The sequence below is a fragment of the Capsicum annuum genome, chromosome 3 (assembly GCF_002878395.1).
Source record: "Capsicum annuum cultivar UCD-10X-F1 chromosome 3, UCD10Xv1.1, whole genome shotgun sequence".
NCBI lineage: Eukaryota > Viridiplantae > Streptophyta > Magnoliopsida > Solanales > Solanaceae > Capsicum > Capsicum annuum.
Window position 1 is genome coordinate 257988309 of NC_061113.1, and position 19342 is coordinate 258007650.

A 19342-nucleotide genomic window follows, 5' to 3' on the forward strand; every position below is an offset into this window, starting at 1 on the left:
GTATCTTTGCTTATAATTTTATTCAATTAAAGTATGATATATACTTCTAACATTTATCAAAATAACGGATTTTCTAAAGCAACTACAATTTAATTTTTAATAATAGAATTTCACACATACAATACTATGTTTGGGGAGTTATTTTTTATTTTTTAAAAGTACAAGACCAATAACATTTAAGACCAAAATTTTGAAAATTAATAATGATTATGTAGAAATTTTGTTCGTCCATATATAACAGGGACTAATGGTTACATATTAAACAACAACATACTCAATATATCCACCACAAAGTAGAGTCGGGAGAAGATAACTCAATATATCCACCACAAAGTAGAGTCGGGAGAAGATAAGTATATGTAGGTTGTTTCACTCTTGACTAGAAGTAACGTAGTAAAAAGGAAAAATATATGTAATATAAAAGATTAATATTATCATTACCAATTTACCATTATTTTAATTGTTAATTTCAAATATATTTCTGGCTAAGAATTTTAATTATGGAAAGAATATATTGAGTTTAATGTTGCCTTTTTTATTTTATGCTTGAAACAAGTGTCCATTTGTAAAGAAAGTTGTTCCATCACGTACCATCATCTACAAACCGCTGCTAACATTAAAATTAAGAAAAGCATGGAGAGTTACGTTTTCTGGTGGGGCGTTGGGTGGGTGGGAAGCTGTAATTGCAGTCACAAAAAAACTAGTAATTGAAAACATAAGTGCACTGAGACGGTACAATTAGACAAAGCCAAAGTTATCTTTACAATTCAAGATAGAATCCACCCCAGATTTGAGTGGTTGATACGTCTTAATCTGAGGATAGACTTTGATATTTGACCCCATTTTCGTATTCCAACCCACTACCATTAGCATTAGCAGCAGCACATAATTTTGTCCTAGTCTCCACATAGTTTCCGGCCATAGAATCAAACAAAATGCCAGCGCCAATACCCACAGCCAAATCAATAGTGTAATGTCCCCTAGTGCTCAGCAACCTCACAACTTGCAATACATTCAAGGCGTCAAATACTCTAGCCAATTCCCACCTCTGCATGCGTTTCATATCCAGAGAAGCAATCACGGACGCAGCAACATGACCTGAGTAAAACAAGAAAAACGACACATTCCCTACTGGGAAATCGGCCCCTGACCCCAAGAAATCCTACAATTGCAAAAGCAATTGTTCAGTGCATTTATAAATACCATTCCCTACTCGTAGTTTATAATTGAATCGCCATGTTAAGATAAGCGCAGCACATGGAGGTTTAATGGTAGACAGTGACACTGTCAACTTTGTCAGAATCAAAGCGGGTGGTGCTACCTTAATGTTTACGTACATTAATGTGGAAGTACTAGCATGCTCAGAGAATTACAGTAACATTATTCATTCAGTCCAAACTAATTTGTTAGGCAGCTACTACTCTATTTATTAAGGGTACATAAATGACAGTTGGATACGTGACATTATGTGCAGTTGGGCATATGGTCGCCGCCCACCCCCCCCCCCCCCCTCCCCCCCCCACGCCGATTTAATGGGAAAAAAAGAAAAACTCCTACTGTATAGAGTAGTAGGCAGCATTTTCTCAGCATTGCCACTTTTGTTAAATAAAATATTTCTTAAAGACGAATTTTCGTTTTACTTTAAGTAATAGTACGAGATAAATTATTATTTTCTTTTCATATTATTGTTATTATTAAATAGATACTTTTAAGAGACTAATAGATAAATTTAGATATTCAAAATATAATTAATAAAATTGATCTATTAAAATAAACTATTACGTACGAAAAATATTTTTTTATGAGGAGTGTCAAGTAAACATGATAAATTACATTGACATGATGTGGGTAAGATTTTACCGTTAATCATCTATATTTGGGTAAAATCTTATCCACTCGTGGTTACAACTAATTAATGTAATTTATCATGCTTAAATGATTGAATGAAGTAAAATACATGTTATTTAATGAATTTAAGTTTAATGCACCGTGGTGTATTTTCTTTACACTATCTGGTAACTATTATCTGTTGTAGTAGACCATTCATTTCTCAGGTAAAAATATATAAAACTGAATGACCTGCATGAATTATGATGGTGTAAAAAGAAAATAATATAAAACTGAATGACCTGCATGAATTATGATGGTGTAAAAAGAAAATGCACCGCCGGTGTATCAAACTTAAACTCTTATTTAATCAACTCTTATTTAATTATACTTAGCGAGATGAACTCTAAATTCAAACAAATGGCTTGGGTAAATTTATTGCACGGTTAACTTGTGATCTACGCGAATAAAGTGGAACAGAACGCCTCTTTTAAGAGTTTAAGTTACATATATATTGTTACAAATAAGTCGTCTTAAAATATTAAAGACCTACTTTGCCTATTAAAGTAATGGAAAAAAAAAAAAAAAAAAAAAAGTCATTCCTTTAAAACGGACTAAACTAAAAAGAAAAGTAGATAATTTTTTTTTTTTAAAATGGCCGAGTATTTTGTTTTTTAAAAGAAGATAAGAGATATTACATGCAATGTCTGGTAAATGCAGCTACTATTGGTAAAGGTGATTTGCTATAATTAATCAAACTCTCTTTTTAAAGTGATAAAGCAAAAGGCATCTAGGTGTATTCATGGTGCGCTAAAAAGGAAAAAATAAAACCTACCTCTGGCAATGGCAATTGGGTAGCATACCCAAGAATCCCTCTAAACGTGAACATAAACAGCGCCGATATTGTCGCCCGAGGCCGTCCTTCTATTAAAAATGTCCACAAAATGTACGCCGTTTGCATCGCCACGAATACCTAAATTAAACCCAAAGTAGATTCATTAAAAAATTAAATTAACAAAAAAATCAGAAAAAAGAATATGACGATAAAAATGTAGATCCAGTACACAACTAGATCGATAACACCAACACATATGCACCGATTGGTTTATTCGAAAATGTGTAATGTATTTTTGGGGGATCGATCGAACACAAGTGCGGCATTGAAAATGAAGAGTCCATGCAAATTAGATCTGTGATGTGAGTAGCTTACCGTGTTTAATCCAGCAAAAAGAGTATTGAGAGCAGGTCTAGCAGCAAGCAAACGATTAAGAGGAACAGTAACAATGAATCCCAGATCGAACGGCGGAGAAGAAGCTGGAATCATACGAAGTGTATATTCAACTCCCATGAAAAGCAACAATGAAGCAGCAAATACACACGGTATAGGATGGTACTTCACTACACCGAATACATCCTCAGCAGTCCACTTCATGAAATACGCATTGCCTAACCACCAACCCTTACCGTCCAACAATGATGATTTCTTCTTCATTTCTGTTCCGTTACCGTTCCCGTTCCGTTTGGTTTTCTGTTTTCCGTTAGTGTTGTTATGCCTTTTGATGAGAGCGATGGAAGAGCCGTTACGAGGAGGGAACGTGTCACCGTTCATCGGTGCCGGAGACGGTAACGGAGAAAAGCATGGTGAATTAGGGATTTGGTGTTGGTATTTATATGGGAATCAAAGTGACGGAGTTTACGAAGGTCATTGTCGTGTTTATGAGAGGGGGGAGAAAGGGGGTTGAGAGTTTTGGTTATCGTCACAGCCCACAGGTGTTTGAAATGCAGGATAATGGGGACACCTAATTGTGGACTAACGCCAAATAAACTTTAATTTTATAAGAAAGATTAAAATATATATTATCACTTGATTTTTAATTTATAAGTACTTTTTATTAACTATGGCTATTTTCGAAAATAGTAAATTTTGTATATTATTTTCTCCCATTCATCAACAGGAATATAATAAATTTAATACAAATACTGTCGGACCATTTTTTCTCTCTCATATCAACAATATTTGTTCACTATTGACTTGTCACATAAATTAAAAAACAACAAATAATGCTGGTAACTTTTACTATATTATCAGTTGAATATAATAAATTTGATGCCTTGAAAAATAAATATATAAATAATATTTGATAGCAAGAGTAAAATAAATAAATAATGATAAATTATTCATTAATTTTTTCAAAATGAACAAACACAACCGGACGGAAGAAGTAAAATAGTAGATAAAGAAAGATAAACAAAGAAACTAAAAAAATATATATATAATAAAATCATTATTTTATTTATAATATAGTAAAATCATTATTTATTTATTGAATATTATTTAAATACTGTGTTAAATCATACATGAGTAAAACATAATGATTAATAAAGTAGATTAAGAAACATGGGGCTTAGACTCTAAGTGATAAAAAGAGTTTTAAAATGAAGTGTGGGTGATACAAGTCTTAATTGAGTGGAGGTGACAATTACTTTATTAAGAATTAAAAAAGTAAGAAAAATTTGAAAATAACCCACAAATTTTTTAATGTACACTTTGATTCAATGTAAAATCTAATATAACTAGAAATGGAGGGAAAAAAAGGCACATTTCTCTCTCTTCTCATTTACTGGAGTTTTCTCTCTCTTCGTGATTTTTGTTGTTCATTGTTGTTGTTGCTTTATTCATCATCTTCTTCATTATCATCATCTTATTCTTCATTATCATCTCTTCTTGTTCATCATCATCTTCTTGCTGTTGAACATTGTTGTTACCGCTACTATTGCTACTTGATCTAATTTTCTTAGGTAAATTTTATTCGTATATCACTTGGGAATTACTTATAGGTGATTTTAGTAAGTAAAATTATAATTTTTAGTTGAATTTCTCATCTGGGTGTATCTGCTACTGCTGTTTTTTCAACAGTAGATAAAACATGTAACGTGAATCCAACATATGAGTAATCTGCTGCACAGATGAGTAACCTGTTGCAACATATTGACTGATCTGTTGCAATATATGAGTAATTTGTTGCAACATATATAACTAATCTGTTGGATTTGTATTATAGTGCCGTAACATGAATCCAACAAATGGGTCATCTGTTGCAATAGATTAGTCATATATTGCAACAGATTACTCACTTGTTATAATAAATGACTCATATATTGGATTCATGTTGCAGTTTCTATCCATTGTAGCAGTAGCAAATATACCAAATAAAAAATTCAACAAAAATCATAATTATACTTACAAAATCACCTATGAAGTAATGTCCAAGTGATATACGAACAAAATTTTACCTAAAAAAATTCTAAAAATTTAAATAAGGGTACAATGAATAAGTGAAACACATAAAAAATTTCATGAAACGGGTAAAGAAGACAAAAATAGTGTATCATACATCAAATGTAAAAAGATCGAGGGGACAAACGTTTGAGTTCTCCTAAAAATATTTAAGTTCCCTAGTATTTTAATTGCTTTCTAATGGATAACCCATCTATTATAACAGATTTTCTATCTGTTTGATAATTTCCAACAGATGAATCATCTGTTGCAACATATCAGTCATCTGTTGATTCAAATTAAGCAATTATTATTAATAACTAAATTGATTTAGCTAAAATTTAAAACAAGTCTTTAAGACAATGGGACAAACATTTGCGGTCTCTTAAAAATGTTTAAGTTTCCTAGTATTTTAATTATTTTCCAACAAATCACTTATTTGTTGCAACAAGTTAGTCATCTGTTGCAATAAATGTTTATAACAGGTTAGTTATTTGTTGATTTAAATTAAGCAATTATTAATAATAATTAAATTGATTTAACTAAAATTGAAGACAAGACCTTAGACAAGGGGGAAAACATTTGAGTTCTCCTAAAAAATATTTGAGCTTTAGTATTTTAAATTGCTTTTCAACACATATTTTGTCTATTTAGTAATTTACAATAGATGATTCATATATTGCAACAACTTAGTCATCTGTTGCAACAGATGTCTATATTTGTTTGATAATTTTTAATAGATGAATTAGTTGTTGCAACAAGTGAGTCATTTGTTGCAATAGGTGTCTATATCTGTTTGGTCATTTTCAATAAATGTTTTTATTTGTTTGGTCATTTCTAACAGATTACTCATCTGTTGTAACATGTTAGTCATCTATTGATTCACATTAAGTCATTATTAGTAATAACTAAATTGATTACTAAAATAAAATATGAATTAATAAGTTCAATTAGAGTTTCAATTAATCTCATGGTAATTACACGATCAACTAAGTATGTCCGTCTTTAGTAGAGTGATCAATTGACCAATTTTATTTGAAATGATTCAAATTAAGTCATCATTAGAAATAACTATATTGATTTAACTAAAACTAAAGATGAATTAGTAAGTTCAATTACGATTTCAATTAATTTCATAGTAATTACATAATCAATTAAGTGTTTCGTACTGAATAGAATGATTAATTGACAAATTTTATGTGAAATAATTCAAATTAAACCATTATTAGAAATAACTATATTGATAAAACCAAAATTAAAGATGAATTAGAAAGTTCAATTACGATTTCAATTAATCTCAATAATTAAATCATCAATTAAGTGTTTCATCCTTAGTAGAATAATCAATTGAGCCATTTTATTTTAAATGATTCAAATTAAGCCATTATTAGTAATAACTATGTTGATTTAACTAAAATTAAACATGAATTAATGAGTCAATTAATCTCATCGTAATTACATGATTAACTAAGTGTATTCATCCTGAGTAGAGTGATCAATCGATCAATTTTATTTGAAATAATTCAAATTAAGATATTATTAGTAATAACTAAATTGATTTAACTAAAATTAAAGATAAACTTACAATTTCAATTAATCTCATAGTAATTAAATTATCAACTAAATGTATTCGTCATGATTAGAATGATCAATTGACCAATTTTATTTAAAATGAATCAAATTAAGCCATTATTCAGAATAACTAAATTGATAAAACCAAAATTAAAGATGAATTGATAAGTTCACTTACAATTTCAATTATCTCATAGTAATTACATGATCAACTATGTGTATTCGTCTCGAGGAGAGTGATCAATCGATCAATTTTATTTCAAATGATTCAAATTAAGTCATTATTAGTAATAAATAAATTGATTTTGACTAAATTAAAGATGAATTGATAAATCCACTTACAATTTCAATTAATGTATTCGTCCTTAATAGAATGATCAATTAATAAATTTTATTTAAAATGATTCAAATTAAGCAATTATTAGTAATAACTAAATTGATTTAACCAAAATTAAAAGACAAACCATTTTTGTCTCCAGTCTTTTTCTGATAGCTGTATGCAATTATATTTCGTTATGTGTCCTGATTCTCTCATGCGCTGTTTTGCTCTTTTTATGCACTCTCCTAAAGTGAACCACAACTTTTCCCAACTCAACAAATTTGAGGAATCAATCATAGCTGCTGATTATTACAAAAACTGAGATAGAAGAATTATAGAAAAGGATAAAAGAGAAAGTAGGTTGTTCTATGTATGTGTAAGTGTGACAAATTTCCTTTCATATCGTTGGGACGGTAACTTCTATAAGAACCTGTAAAATTAGTGTAACACGCAGGTAAAATGTTTAGGGGTTTTCTTGTGAACTTCCCGTCCTCCACCCTACAGTCTCTGTGATTTTACGCTTCAGGCATTTGCTTTGTACCAAATTTTGATGTAAAATAAATAATTTAGTAGAACTTTGGCTATCCACTTTGAAATGTGATCACTCGGTCACAATGGAGATGTGCTAACTCATAAGAAAACAGCGAAACCAATAACAGCTTACCAAGATCAAACATAGCGGACTATTGTGACGGAGCAGCAACGACATGTGCCGTCTAATCCCACAAGTGAGGTATGGGGAGTAAGAGCATGTGTGTGTGTGTGACAGAGAGAAAGAGAAACTGACTTGCTTGAGCTCTTGATAATTACAGTGCCAAAGTTTAGTGCTTGAACAGAAACAACTTACAGGCAAAATTTCTGAGAGGTTGAACTGAAACCTTACTCTACCTATAATTATCAACATTTAGACTTTCTTTGAATCCTTCTTTAACTGAATCCTGATTTTCCAAACTGTCTCAGCTTCCAACTGGAGAAACCGCCAAACTTCTCACCACTGGCGTAAGAGGTGTATCCTAGATCTGAAAATCTACAGCTCCCCCCAAAAAATATAGCACAGGAGCATTTGATGGGAAACAGAGAGCCCACTGCGAACAACTACCTTGATGCTTGATCAAGACCAGTGGCAGCTGAGCTCATGCCAGGGGCAACACCATTTTCATTTGGAGGAGGTGTACCCCATTTACCTTCAGACTCTAGAGGCTCAAGCACATAAACTCCGCCATCGGTAAGTCCTATTGCGCATTGATTTGATTCAGATGGATGAGCAGCAATGACAACTGGATACACTCTGGAGCTGTCGAGATCATCATCAGGCAACTAGGAGACAAACATGAGTGAATATGAAACTAAACCTAGTTTTAGTCTATCGTTCCTGACACATACATACCTTGGGTTAGAAGGCAAATAGGCAGCAGGATTCACCCGACACCTCAGTTTGAGTGCTGCAGCAGTAAAGATACTCACACTTCCATCATCAAAACTTGCAAATATTGACTGGCTATCACACGAGTATGTCGCATCAGTAACTGCAACATTTGGTGAAATCCACTGCAAGGAACCAACATTTCTGTGAGTTCAACAGTCCTCTTTCCTTGAGCTGATCAGATCAGACATACATACAAATACTAAAACCAATATCTTTGACTAATTTTAACAATAATTCCAAGTGTGTGATTTGAGGCCTATTTTATCTGAAAGCCCATGGTACTATCTCCGCCCATACAATAATATAATCTTTGCCAAATAAACATAGGACATAACATTATCATAACACACCAAAAGCAAAGTAACAAGTAAACCAGATGTATGTCCTACAAACCTGCTTCATGCATTCAAGCTTTGATGCTTCATATATAGCTATCTGTGTTTCATGAACCACCAACAATTGTGTCTGATCTTGATGGAACTGAACCCGTGTCTGAGCAAGAGGATTTATTGCTCTACCAGAGGGGATCTGCAAAAACTTGCTGGTTTTCTTCTCCCATCCATCCATGCTCCAAACACAAAGCTGAAGAATGTAAAAGGTAAGAATCCAAGACAAAGAGAGACATCATGCCACACTATCAAACAAGCATTGAGCAAGTCCCAACAGTGAATCTGGGTCATGCAGATATACCATGGAATTTACCTGAGCATCAGCTCCGGATGATACCAGAACATTCAAAACGCTAGAGAAGGCCAAGCCAGTTACTCTCTTCTGATGACCTTTAAGTTTGCTTTTCACCTGTAGATTTTAATCAAGCATATAACTAAATTGTCACATAAAAAATCAAAAAGTAATTAAATGATGTTATGAACGCATCACATATCTGTATGATATTCTAGTCTTAATTGATTTCAGCACCTCATCGACGCGAACATTGTAGAGGTGTACTGAAGAGTCGTCCATTCCGATGGCAACAATGTTATTATCCAGAGGATGGAAGGCAAGAAAAGTCGCTGCAGGTGGAGGGGCCATAAAAGTTGTCATTGTCTGCAAGGCATTAAGTTGTATGTTAAGACTCATATTAAACACTACTAATCACACCAATACACAAGCTGTCCAACCAAACCAGAAACATTGATTTATAAATACCTTAAAAGTCATCATGTTAAACAAAGAAATTTTTCCACCAGATGCTGACATAACATAAGAGTCGTTCTTGGAAAGTGCAAAGCATGGAACAGCTTCTTCAGGATTTGTCTCACTTATATCATTTGTCATCAGAATTCCACTGGAAGGTTGCCATAATTGAGGCGCGACAGCAGTAGATGCCTGGAGAGAGATATTGAGAAAGGTCGTCAGAAAAGAAACATTAACATTAAGGTCAAAGAGGAAACAGAAAGATAATTCACTATGGCATATGGCAAGAGAAAAAGAACCTAAACAAATAAGTCCCAGTACCTTTCCTGTCACGTTCCTCTCACTCCTTTGCCATTTCCAGAGTTTGTGTACAGCATTGTATGCCAAAGCCAAAATTGCACCTCCAGAATTTGTATACCTTAATCTAATTATCTGAATAGCAAATATAAAAATTGATTGACAATAAGTCAAGTCACGTAAGATAACTGAAATATAAACTTGAGAGTGATTATGAAACCTAATATACAAAACCTCAGTGAAATTACCTATTTTTCCTTTCCAGAACGTGAATAGACTAGACAAACACTTAAATGAATAGACTTACAAAAACTTGTTCTGGAACCGCTAACAGCTAACAGAGAACTCATAAACACCTCGTCCCCCCAACCAGTAGAAATTAAACAAATAAGCAGAAAGGTACCGCATGCTTACCCTGACAGACAGTAGACTATCTGGAAGCCTCAAGGACCGAACTTGAGCAGGTTCACTAATTTCAGTCAATTTCCAAATTTTGGACTTCTCCATCTCCTCAGAAATCCTGGGCTTGGTATCTTGCAGGCTGTGGTTATCTCCATTCTAAAAGATAGTTTTAAAAATGGTTAACAAAATATTCTGTCAAGAGTTCAAATTAACAACATACAATATCTTGCACATGTAAAGATTAATTAAAGACGTGTTAAGGAATGTTATTCAGTGGAACCATGCAACTTTGAAAACCGAATCATCCAACTACATGAGCTAAGCATAAAACCCACCAGTTGAACAATGGCTGACACCGGTGCAGTTCTATCCGCATTACTAATACTAGTTCCAGCAGTTGAACTAGAAGCACCATATGTGCTGATCATGGGTGCCTGCCAAGAGTTTAAAAAAATGAAATGAAATAATGGTCTTAGATTAGTAACAAAGCCGCCAAACAAATATACCTTTACAACACCAGGAGGAACTCTGGAGGGATCAAGAGTACGACTTTCAATAGCACGGATCAGCCGAACACCATCAGAATTTGCCAATATTTTAACCCCATTTTCACTGGTTGATACAGCCAAAAGTGTCCCTTCTTTGCTAAACCGGATACATGGAGATGCCTATAAAGGTAAATTTGTATCTTTTTAGAAGTGATAGACATTTTACAACAATAACCTTCAAAGCAGTAATAAGCTTTTAACTACATACTGGTAATCCGCCGTCCGCATCTGCCGTCGTCAAGAGGTTTGTATTATCCATATCCCAAAATTTGATTATGAACTCATCGCCAGCAGCCAAGAATCTGTTTTTAGTAGTATCAAATTGCACCACCCCTACAGATCTTTTCCCAAGACCAATATAAGTACGTTTAACAGCACCTTCACTTTCATTCCACTCCACAAGGAATGATTCACCATCTTTACTGGTGCCACAAGAAAAGAGCCTACAGTTTTTTGACAAATAAAACATTAGCCACTTTAATCTTTAACCATTTTGAGAACAAAGGTGGCTAACTAACTTCTACCTTGCTCCATCAGCACTATAAGCCATTGTAGTACATGAGTGGCCTGGAGCATCATAATCAACTCTGGATCCCATGTTGTCATACAGCCAAGCCTTGATCTTCCCATCAACAGCAGTTGCAAAAATGAACTATGCAGAAAATAAGATGTTGATTAGAAAAAAGATTTGACGACAAGGGTAAAGAAAAATCAACAGAGGAACTCTCTCAAAACAGAAATCAAAAGAAAAATATGCAAAATTCAATTGTCTGTTTGACTAACAATGTTTATAAACATAATATATCAGATATTTGAAGCTACAGAAAGTTTTCTGTCCAATAAATGTTGTCAGGAGATAACTACAAAGATGCATAAACAGTAGGCAGAAAGACAAGACAAGAATAAAAAACACATCAAAATTCAGCATTTACTAATGCAAGTCTGAAAATATAGAGTATCCAAAAGGGTAAATAGCATGGCCAAAAGCATATCTTAGAAAAATTATGAAAAGCTTGTCAACATAGCATTGTCTCCTGTAATGATAGTCCACAATTTTGGGGCAGGAGGATAAACTTGCATTGGTAGTCCACGTATCACTTTTACATACTCTTAAGTCTTAAGTCAACTCAAAAAAAAATAACAAAAAGGCAACCAACACTCCATATACATATAAACATCGTTCGGATTCTAAAGATGCACAAATTAGATGGTAACCTGAATGTTTTCCTTATAGTGAGGACACACAGAATAGACAGGTGCTTCATGGCCCTCAAAAGTATACTGCTTAGATCCAGTGGCAGCATCCCACACCTGAGTGAACATAAAAGGCTCCGAAATGAGGCCCTTTGATAATTTAAATTCATCTTTAGAAGGCTGAAAACTCACAACAATGCATACCCTGATAGTCTTGTCCTCTCCACAAGTTATAATGCATAATTGTTTATTTGGATGAGAGAAAGCAAGATCACTAACATTTCCAACATGGGCATCAATCTAGAAAAAATAAAGATCAGGTCATAGTGTTTTCTAAGATAGTGACAAAAATAGCAGATAAATATAGCTTAATGTAACTGAAATCTGAAGTTAAACCCACCTCAAGGTGGTTCCTCAAATCATCACCACCGTGGTAGGAGTATAGATGAACTATGTGCTTAGAATACGCAACACCTGGATCAACATTGATAATCAAGAAAATAACATGATGAATAACAGGAACTACTGACCTTACAAATTTCCTTTGTTATATCACATCATAAAAGAGAAAAAAGTGGCTCAATTCACTGGTACAAAACCTTAAGGAGTGGAAACCAATACTTCTCACTAAGGGTGTAATATACAAAGGAACCCAACAAGCTGCACCAACCCCATAAACCGAGTCAAACCGAAAAAAGACCCCGACTAAGTGATTCAGAAAACAAAACAGCCACGCTTAAAGCAACCAAAAGTCAATCATCTATAATTTCCTCTTAGCATCTGAAAACCAAAAGAAATAATAGAGAATTTTTAATATGTAAAAATGAGCTTTATCAAATATTCTACAGACTACAAGTACTCTCTCTCAATAGCAGCACCCTTGTCAAAAAGCCTTCACCCCAGGAAAAATCCTCACTTCAAATGACAAGAGGGATGATTACTACATACCAAGAAGGTTCCCATCAGGACTCCACATCACACGGTTGACTGTGGCAGTATATTCATTCGCTAAAGAAGCCTAAACGTTAGAAAGAGGACATTAAAATCTACAAAAAAAAATGGAACGAGGCCCATAAAAGGTTAAATACGCTTTGCAGAGATATACTAACCTGCAGAGTCATCGAACAGTTACTTATCTCCCAAACTTTGAAATTTTTAAATGCAAGTCTTTCCCTGCCACCAATCTCCCATATAGCAATGTCGCCAATGTTTGTTCCAACTGAAAAGGTGACAAGCACAATCTTCAGAAAGATAACATCACATGCTAAGAGTGAAAAGCAGTGTGTATCTAAAAAATTCAGTAACACATAAAGCTAACCAAGAAGAAGAGTTTGTTGCAAGGGATGGAAATCCATGCTCTTAACAGCAGACCCTTGATTCAAGTTCACCACAACAGTCTTGGGTAAGTCATCAGAGGAATGCAAACTGTGAGCATGGCTCTGTCCAGGATATGTGACAGGGAAGATATTGACAGGGAGATTATTGACCTGCAGAAGTCCATTTAAATCAAGAAATGAATACCAGATATCCCACGACAAAGCACAGTTTCGCATTTTAAAATAAGCTGAAACAAAAAGGAAATGTAAAGACTGGCAGGAATTAAAAACTCCCTCAACCCCAAAAAGTACCTCAAGAATGCAGAACTTCTAAACTAACCCAAGTAACAGAATGACAATACACCACCCGCACACAAAAGAAAAGAGAGAGAACAAGTGTAAATGGCATATTATGTACCTCCTCTGACATCCCAAAGGGTCTTGGCCTCTTCAGCACTTGCTCAGAATCAGCAGTTTGGTAGTCCAATGCAACATTATTAGGAGGAGGAGTCCTAGGATGCTTTAGCATGGATGCTATCATATTGCACACATGAAACAAGCCAACAAATTAGCCAGAGGGAAAAACAGTGTTTTTTTTTTTTTTTTTGGGGGGGGGGGGGGGGGGTTTGTAATTAGAAACGCTGATATAACAATAGGAAACAGGTCACACTCAAATGCCATTCGTTAGTAAGAAAGCAGAATTACCAGCATTAGCAGGAGGGCTTAAGCCCAGAGGTCCTCCTGAAATAGCTTGATGTGGCATAGCGGGTGGATTGGCCATCCATCCTCCAAGTGAAGCAATAGGTGCTGGTGCTGGCTGGAATGGCTTTTCAGACAAAGAAACGAGACTAGTTTCAACAACAAAAGTAAATAATATTATCAGGGAGCTTACATTCATTCTGAAAAAAAAAAAAAAAAAAGGAGAAACTAAGAGAGAAAGAAAGGAGGTAGTTGTTTCAAGGACCACATACTCCATGGGCGCCTATAGGTGGAAAACCACCTACTTTAGGCATAGCACCAATTATAGGATTAGCAACCGGCGAAGGAGCCCGAGCACCATTTGGTTGCCCACAAGCATGGTCAACAAAGAGAGTTTTTATATCAGGATTGGGCTTCGGATTCTTGCATAGCTGGTGCTGCCAATTTAAACTGCGAGATGATAGAAAGGAATAATAATGATCTACGTATAAAGGTGTAAATTGAAAAAGGATATTAATAAATGTGTTCTGTGGTCACCTTTGATTTATCAATGTACGCAGCCTTGAGTTCTTTAAGCCAGGAAACTGAAGCTTCTCGCGGAAAAGAGGATTGGCCTCGATCAATTTTTTTAGCTCAACAAGCATTATTGCCCTAGCAGACTTGGTATCCCCATACTTAGAAAGCTGTTCATTCTCCCTAGCATTACAGATTTTCAAACCATAAACTTTTTATCACGAAATGAATAAGATAGACTGGAAGGAAAGGAATGTAACCAACTGCTCACCTATAGATAATTTCCTGCATCACAGTTAGCAAAACTAAATGCAGAGAGATACTAGAATATAAATATGGAAATCTTACAATTAAGAGAAAAAAGGAATTTTTTCTCTTCCTAGCTAAGCATCATTTCTTTTATTTATACAACTTTGTCAAGCAAATGTGCACGCCCCCAAGAAAGCCAGCATATATACCAAAAGCGACAAAGTAAATTTGACAACCCATCCAAACAACACAGAAAAATCACTTAATAGAAATGAATGTAGCAACCTTTCATATCGAGTAGGACATAATCAGGGTCAAAGTTTGACCTACCACGCAAAACAAGAAATAAAATACTCGTGTAATCTTCGCCGGTAGTTGAATAGTAGCGATCAGATTATAACAAAATTCTTAAAGATCTCTTTCCAAATTCAAAAGGGCAAGGGGACAACCCTTTGGCATTAACACAAATAAAAGAGGGGCCAGATAAAGGAAACCAAAGCCAGATCATCAAGATCTTCTACACCTATGTTGCAAGGATCCTTCAAATTCAAAGTCAGATCATCAAGATCTTCTAAATCTATGTTGCAATGATCCTTCAAATTCCCTTGCAGCACCGTGTTGATCCAACATGATTATGGTGTGGTTGTGGGATAAATACTCGACTTGGTCAACAGATCTTTGGTGCTTTGAATTTGACGACCACCAAGAAGTATAGGTTTGTGTGCCGTTTGGTTTCCATGTTATAGGTAATCATGCGTGCACGTGTACATTCACGTAAGTATTACGACACTTTGCTATTACATGAGATATCTAACTAGGTATTTAAGAAGAATGTAGTTATGCTAGTTTTAGTCCAATGACTTTTCTAATTATTGAATATGACTTATCTATGCCTTACTATACATTTATAGCTGAATCTCAAAACCCATGCTCTACTCCTCCGCATATAGATTTCTAGATCCACATTCATATCGGGTGCCTACTTCTCGAGTTTTCTGCAGGGAGCGAAAAAACTACTGAGATGTAGAGAATTGTCCACTTAATAACAAACTTGTTTTCCTACAGCCATTTATATACGAAACAAACAACATTATACGACTACACGGAAATCTTCGGTTCTGCATTCATGCTGAATATACAATTTTGCTCAAAATACTTCTAACTATCTTAACCAAAGAAAACAATTACCAAGTCATGAATGCTAGAATCTTCAATCTAACAACCAACTACCCTCTAAATTAACCAATATAAAAATTCTATACCTAAAATTCTGCAATGTCAAGAGGAGCGTTATTTCCTTGAACAACTCTTCATTAAACGTAGAAAATACTTTCAGATCTTTCACTAAAATCTCCACAGCCTTAGCTTGATCATGCCTGCAACAAAACGAAAATAAACAAAACCACCCAAACCAAATCCACAACCAAAATGCAAATGGGGTTCCAAAGTAATCAAAACGAAGCAAGGAAATGTAAGCGCCGGATGTACCTGTCAAGGGCTTCCAGATACTTCTGTTTTCGGATCTCAAAAAATATTTTCATCGAATACCGGTTATCATCTACCTTCGTAAACCCAGATAAATACTTCTCCACCTCGTCCCACTCTCCATTAGTCACCGACTCCTCAAAATACCTCATGTTGAAGAAAAAACCCGACTCCTTCTCCAACCTTCATCATCGATGATAAAAATACGAAAAATTATCACAAAAAAAAAATACGAAAATTATCACAAAAATATACATAAACTAAAAAGAGGAAAAAAGCGTTTACTTGTGTACTGTTTCCTTGAACTTCTCTTCATCTAAGAACTGGAGTATAAGAAACACCAGCTCTCTGCTTAACGAAGTCATTTACTTTGACTGATCAAACTTAACCTCCGCAGATCCACAACAATCCTCCAATCACCGACCTTAATTTAGGGTTTTCAAAACCGATCGATTCGAATCAAAACAAAAACATGCACAAACACAATCAAAAAACACATAAAAAGTAAAAGAATTATACCTGAATTTAGCAACAAAAACTTATAGATCGGAATTTGCAGAAAACATAAACAATGAAGAAAACGAAGAAGAAAGGTGAGGTTTTTTTGGGGCTTTTAGCGGTGGGCTTCCGTCGTTTTCCTTTGCTTTTTCTTTGCTCTCTTCTTTCTCTTTCTACTTCTCACTCTCCCACTGCTTTAATTTATATCACAAAAAAATACTCAAAATGCAGAAAGCGTGACGAGGATGTAGCTTACGCACCTGCATATGCGTGAAGTACACGATCACGACCTACTTTCCCATTCACTTTTACTTGTCACGTTGTCATTGCAATTAAAAAAAATAATGATTGATATAGCCTATTAATTAACACTATCATCTCGAAAAAACTTTTTCTGAGTTGAATTCCAGAAACACAAAAATCTGAAAATTTTTGTTTTTATTTTTTTAAAGATTCTTAAAAAAAAATATTTTCACCCTTTTTACTTTAAATTACTCATAAAAAACAAAAGATAACTACCTATAAGTTATTCCGTGATCAAATACAAATATGATTTTCAAATGGTATTTTTCATTTTGAAAATAAAAATTATTATTAAAATTTTTATAATAAAATATGATCAAACGTCTACAAAAATAATTAATGTTAAGAATAAACATATGAAAACAAAATTATCTTTTATCAATAGAATTAAAATAATAATTAATATATATTTTTAAAATCGTAGACAAGTAATAATGGAAGGAATAGAAATTTTGATCCAACAAACGCGTCGACTTTTGAACAAATGCACCAGATCGCCACGTCGCAGTTGCGAAAGTGGTGATAAGTAGTCGAGTTTTTATCATTTAGAATAGTTTGAAATGGTGATAAGTTATATATCTTATCATGATTGGATTCCATCTGATAAGTAGATAGTAATGATAAGTCAATTGACTTATTAGCGGTAAGTTTTGCGTGTTACAATGGAATAAGGTACAGCGACCAAAGCACCATTCTTAAATGTGCTTTAATAATTAGATCAACTAATAAAGAGGTGGTCCCATTTTTATTCAATTATTTAGCTTCCATTTAAGGATGATTTACTATGCCTAGATTAGCATACGAGTACATTTGAATTTTTCAACACATGACGTGTTTTTAACATTACTTTGGGTAAAATTGCAACTCATTTTGTTTGGGAGGAAATTAGGATTTTAAGTTTATGTATTTTGAATTTTAAAATGAGGATTTGAAGTGTTAATAATTAAGTTTTAAATATATATTTAATGAATATTTTAAAAGTAAATATGTATTTTTCTTTCTCTTCTATTTGTTTAGCTTGATTCGGAGAACATAATTAAATTAACAAATACACAATAAATTTAAACATAGAAACTTCAATTTTTTGAAAGAAAACTTACATATCTAGAAGTTAGGGAGTTTGGGTCACAAGTGACAAAAGAGTTTTAAAATGAGGTGTAGGTGACACAAGTTTTAATTATTAGGTGGAGGTGACAATTACTTTATTATGGATTAAGAAAGTTGGAGAAGTTTGAAAATAACTCACAAGTTTTTAAATTAACACTTTGATTCAAATTTTAGTTAATATATACGGAGAACGAAGGGAAAAAAGGCATTTTTTTCTCTCTCGTCATTCATTGTTATTTTCTCTCTTTTCGCGATATTTGTTGTTCATTGTTGTTGTTGCTTTATTCTTCATCTTCTGATTCATTATCATTATCTTATACTTCATTATCATCTTCATATTCTTCTTGTTAACCATTGTTGTTGTTACCCCAACTGTTGCTCTTTGACCAAATTCTTATGTCAAATTTTATTTCGTAAATCACTTTCAACTTTGGAATTTACTTGAGAGGAGACTTTGGTAAGTCAGATTATGCTTTTTAGTTGAATCTGGCTAACTGCTAGTGTGTTGTTTTTTCAACAATAGCTTGCACGCGGACATGAATGTAATACAAGAGCAATTTGTTTAAACAGATCTATTATCTGAGACAACAAATAAATATTTTATTGTAACAGTAGACTATGTTGGATGGATTCATGTTTAAGGGTTTTAGGTGTCCGTAATATGAATCGAATAGATGGGTATTCTGTTACACCAGATTAGTAATCTATTTCAACAGATAAATAATTTGTTTCACCAGATTACTAATATGTTTCGAACAACAAAATTCAGATACTGCTCCTGTCACACACAAAAACTAAACTAACAGATAACTCATATGTTCTTGCTATTGATACTGGAGTCAAATTATTCCTTAATTGTAGACATGTCATTCGTTAAAAAATAGAAATAGATAGCACGAAAATTAAATAAGAAATAAAAAGTCGTGCATCAAACATAATTTTTTTATAAACAAAAAAAAATAAATATATATATATATATATATAACAGAAAAAAAGCTTAATTATTATTATCGTCATTATTAACATCATTATTATTTTTATGGCCAGCCGGCCAATCTTCAAAGGGCAACAGCAGCACCCTCCGGAGCCTGCGGATCTCCCGCAGCATCCTTACTCTAACGGCGGCCAACTCCCAATGCAGGTCATGAACCTCCTTCTGCAGTTCCCTCATGC

The 19342-nt window shown here is 33.8% G+C and overlaps 2 protein-coding genes across 3 annotated transcripts; both read right to left on the reverse strand.

Moving 5' to 3' along the window:
* Positions 1-683: 683 nt before the first annotated feature.
* LOC107861960 (phosphatidylcholine:diacylglycerol cholinephosphotransferase 1) lies at positions 684-3645 on the reverse strand. Its single transcript, XM_016707379.2, has 3 exons — positions 3038-3645; positions 2663-2800; positions 684-1162 (listed from the first exon to the last, which is right to left on the reverse strand). The coding sequence occupies exons 1-3, from the start codon at positions 3434-3436 to the stop codon at positions 809-811; spliced, it is 891 nt and encodes a 296-aa protein (XP_016562865.1). The 5' UTR covers positions 3437-3645; the 3' UTR covers positions 684-808.
* A 4122-nt stretch (positions 3646-7767) lies between these two features.
* On the reverse strand, positions 7768-16945 carry LOC107861961 (topless-related protein 4). 2 transcript variants are annotated; one of them, XM_016707381.2, is made up of 26 exons: positions 16781-16945; positions 16547-16685; positions 16265-16444; positions 16039-16152; positions 14552-14710; positions 14287-14464; positions 14021-14141; positions 13734-13849; positions 13318-13486; positions 13109-13218; positions 12948-13017; positions 12400-12473; positions 12204-12299; positions 12021-12116; positions 11330-11457; positions 11014-11248; positions 10764-10925; positions 10593-10691; positions 10270-10413; positions 9880-9990; positions 9571-9750; positions 9340-9468; positions 9124-9219; positions 8815-9003; positions 8383-8543; positions 7768-8283 (listed from the first exon to the last, which is right to left on the reverse strand). In XM_016707381.2, exons 2-26 carry the CDS (start codon positions 16624-16626, stop codon positions 8091-8093), a joined length of 3390 nt encoding a protein of 1129 aa, XP_016562867.1. In that variant the 5' UTR covers positions 16627-16685; positions 16781-16945; the 3' UTR covers positions 7768-8090. The 2 variants fall into 2 exon arrangements, with proteins under 2 accessions (XP_016562867.1, XP_016562866.1); XM_016707380.2 differs by having other exon boundaries at positions 7768-8289.
* Positions 16946-19342: the final 2397 nt, after the last annotated feature.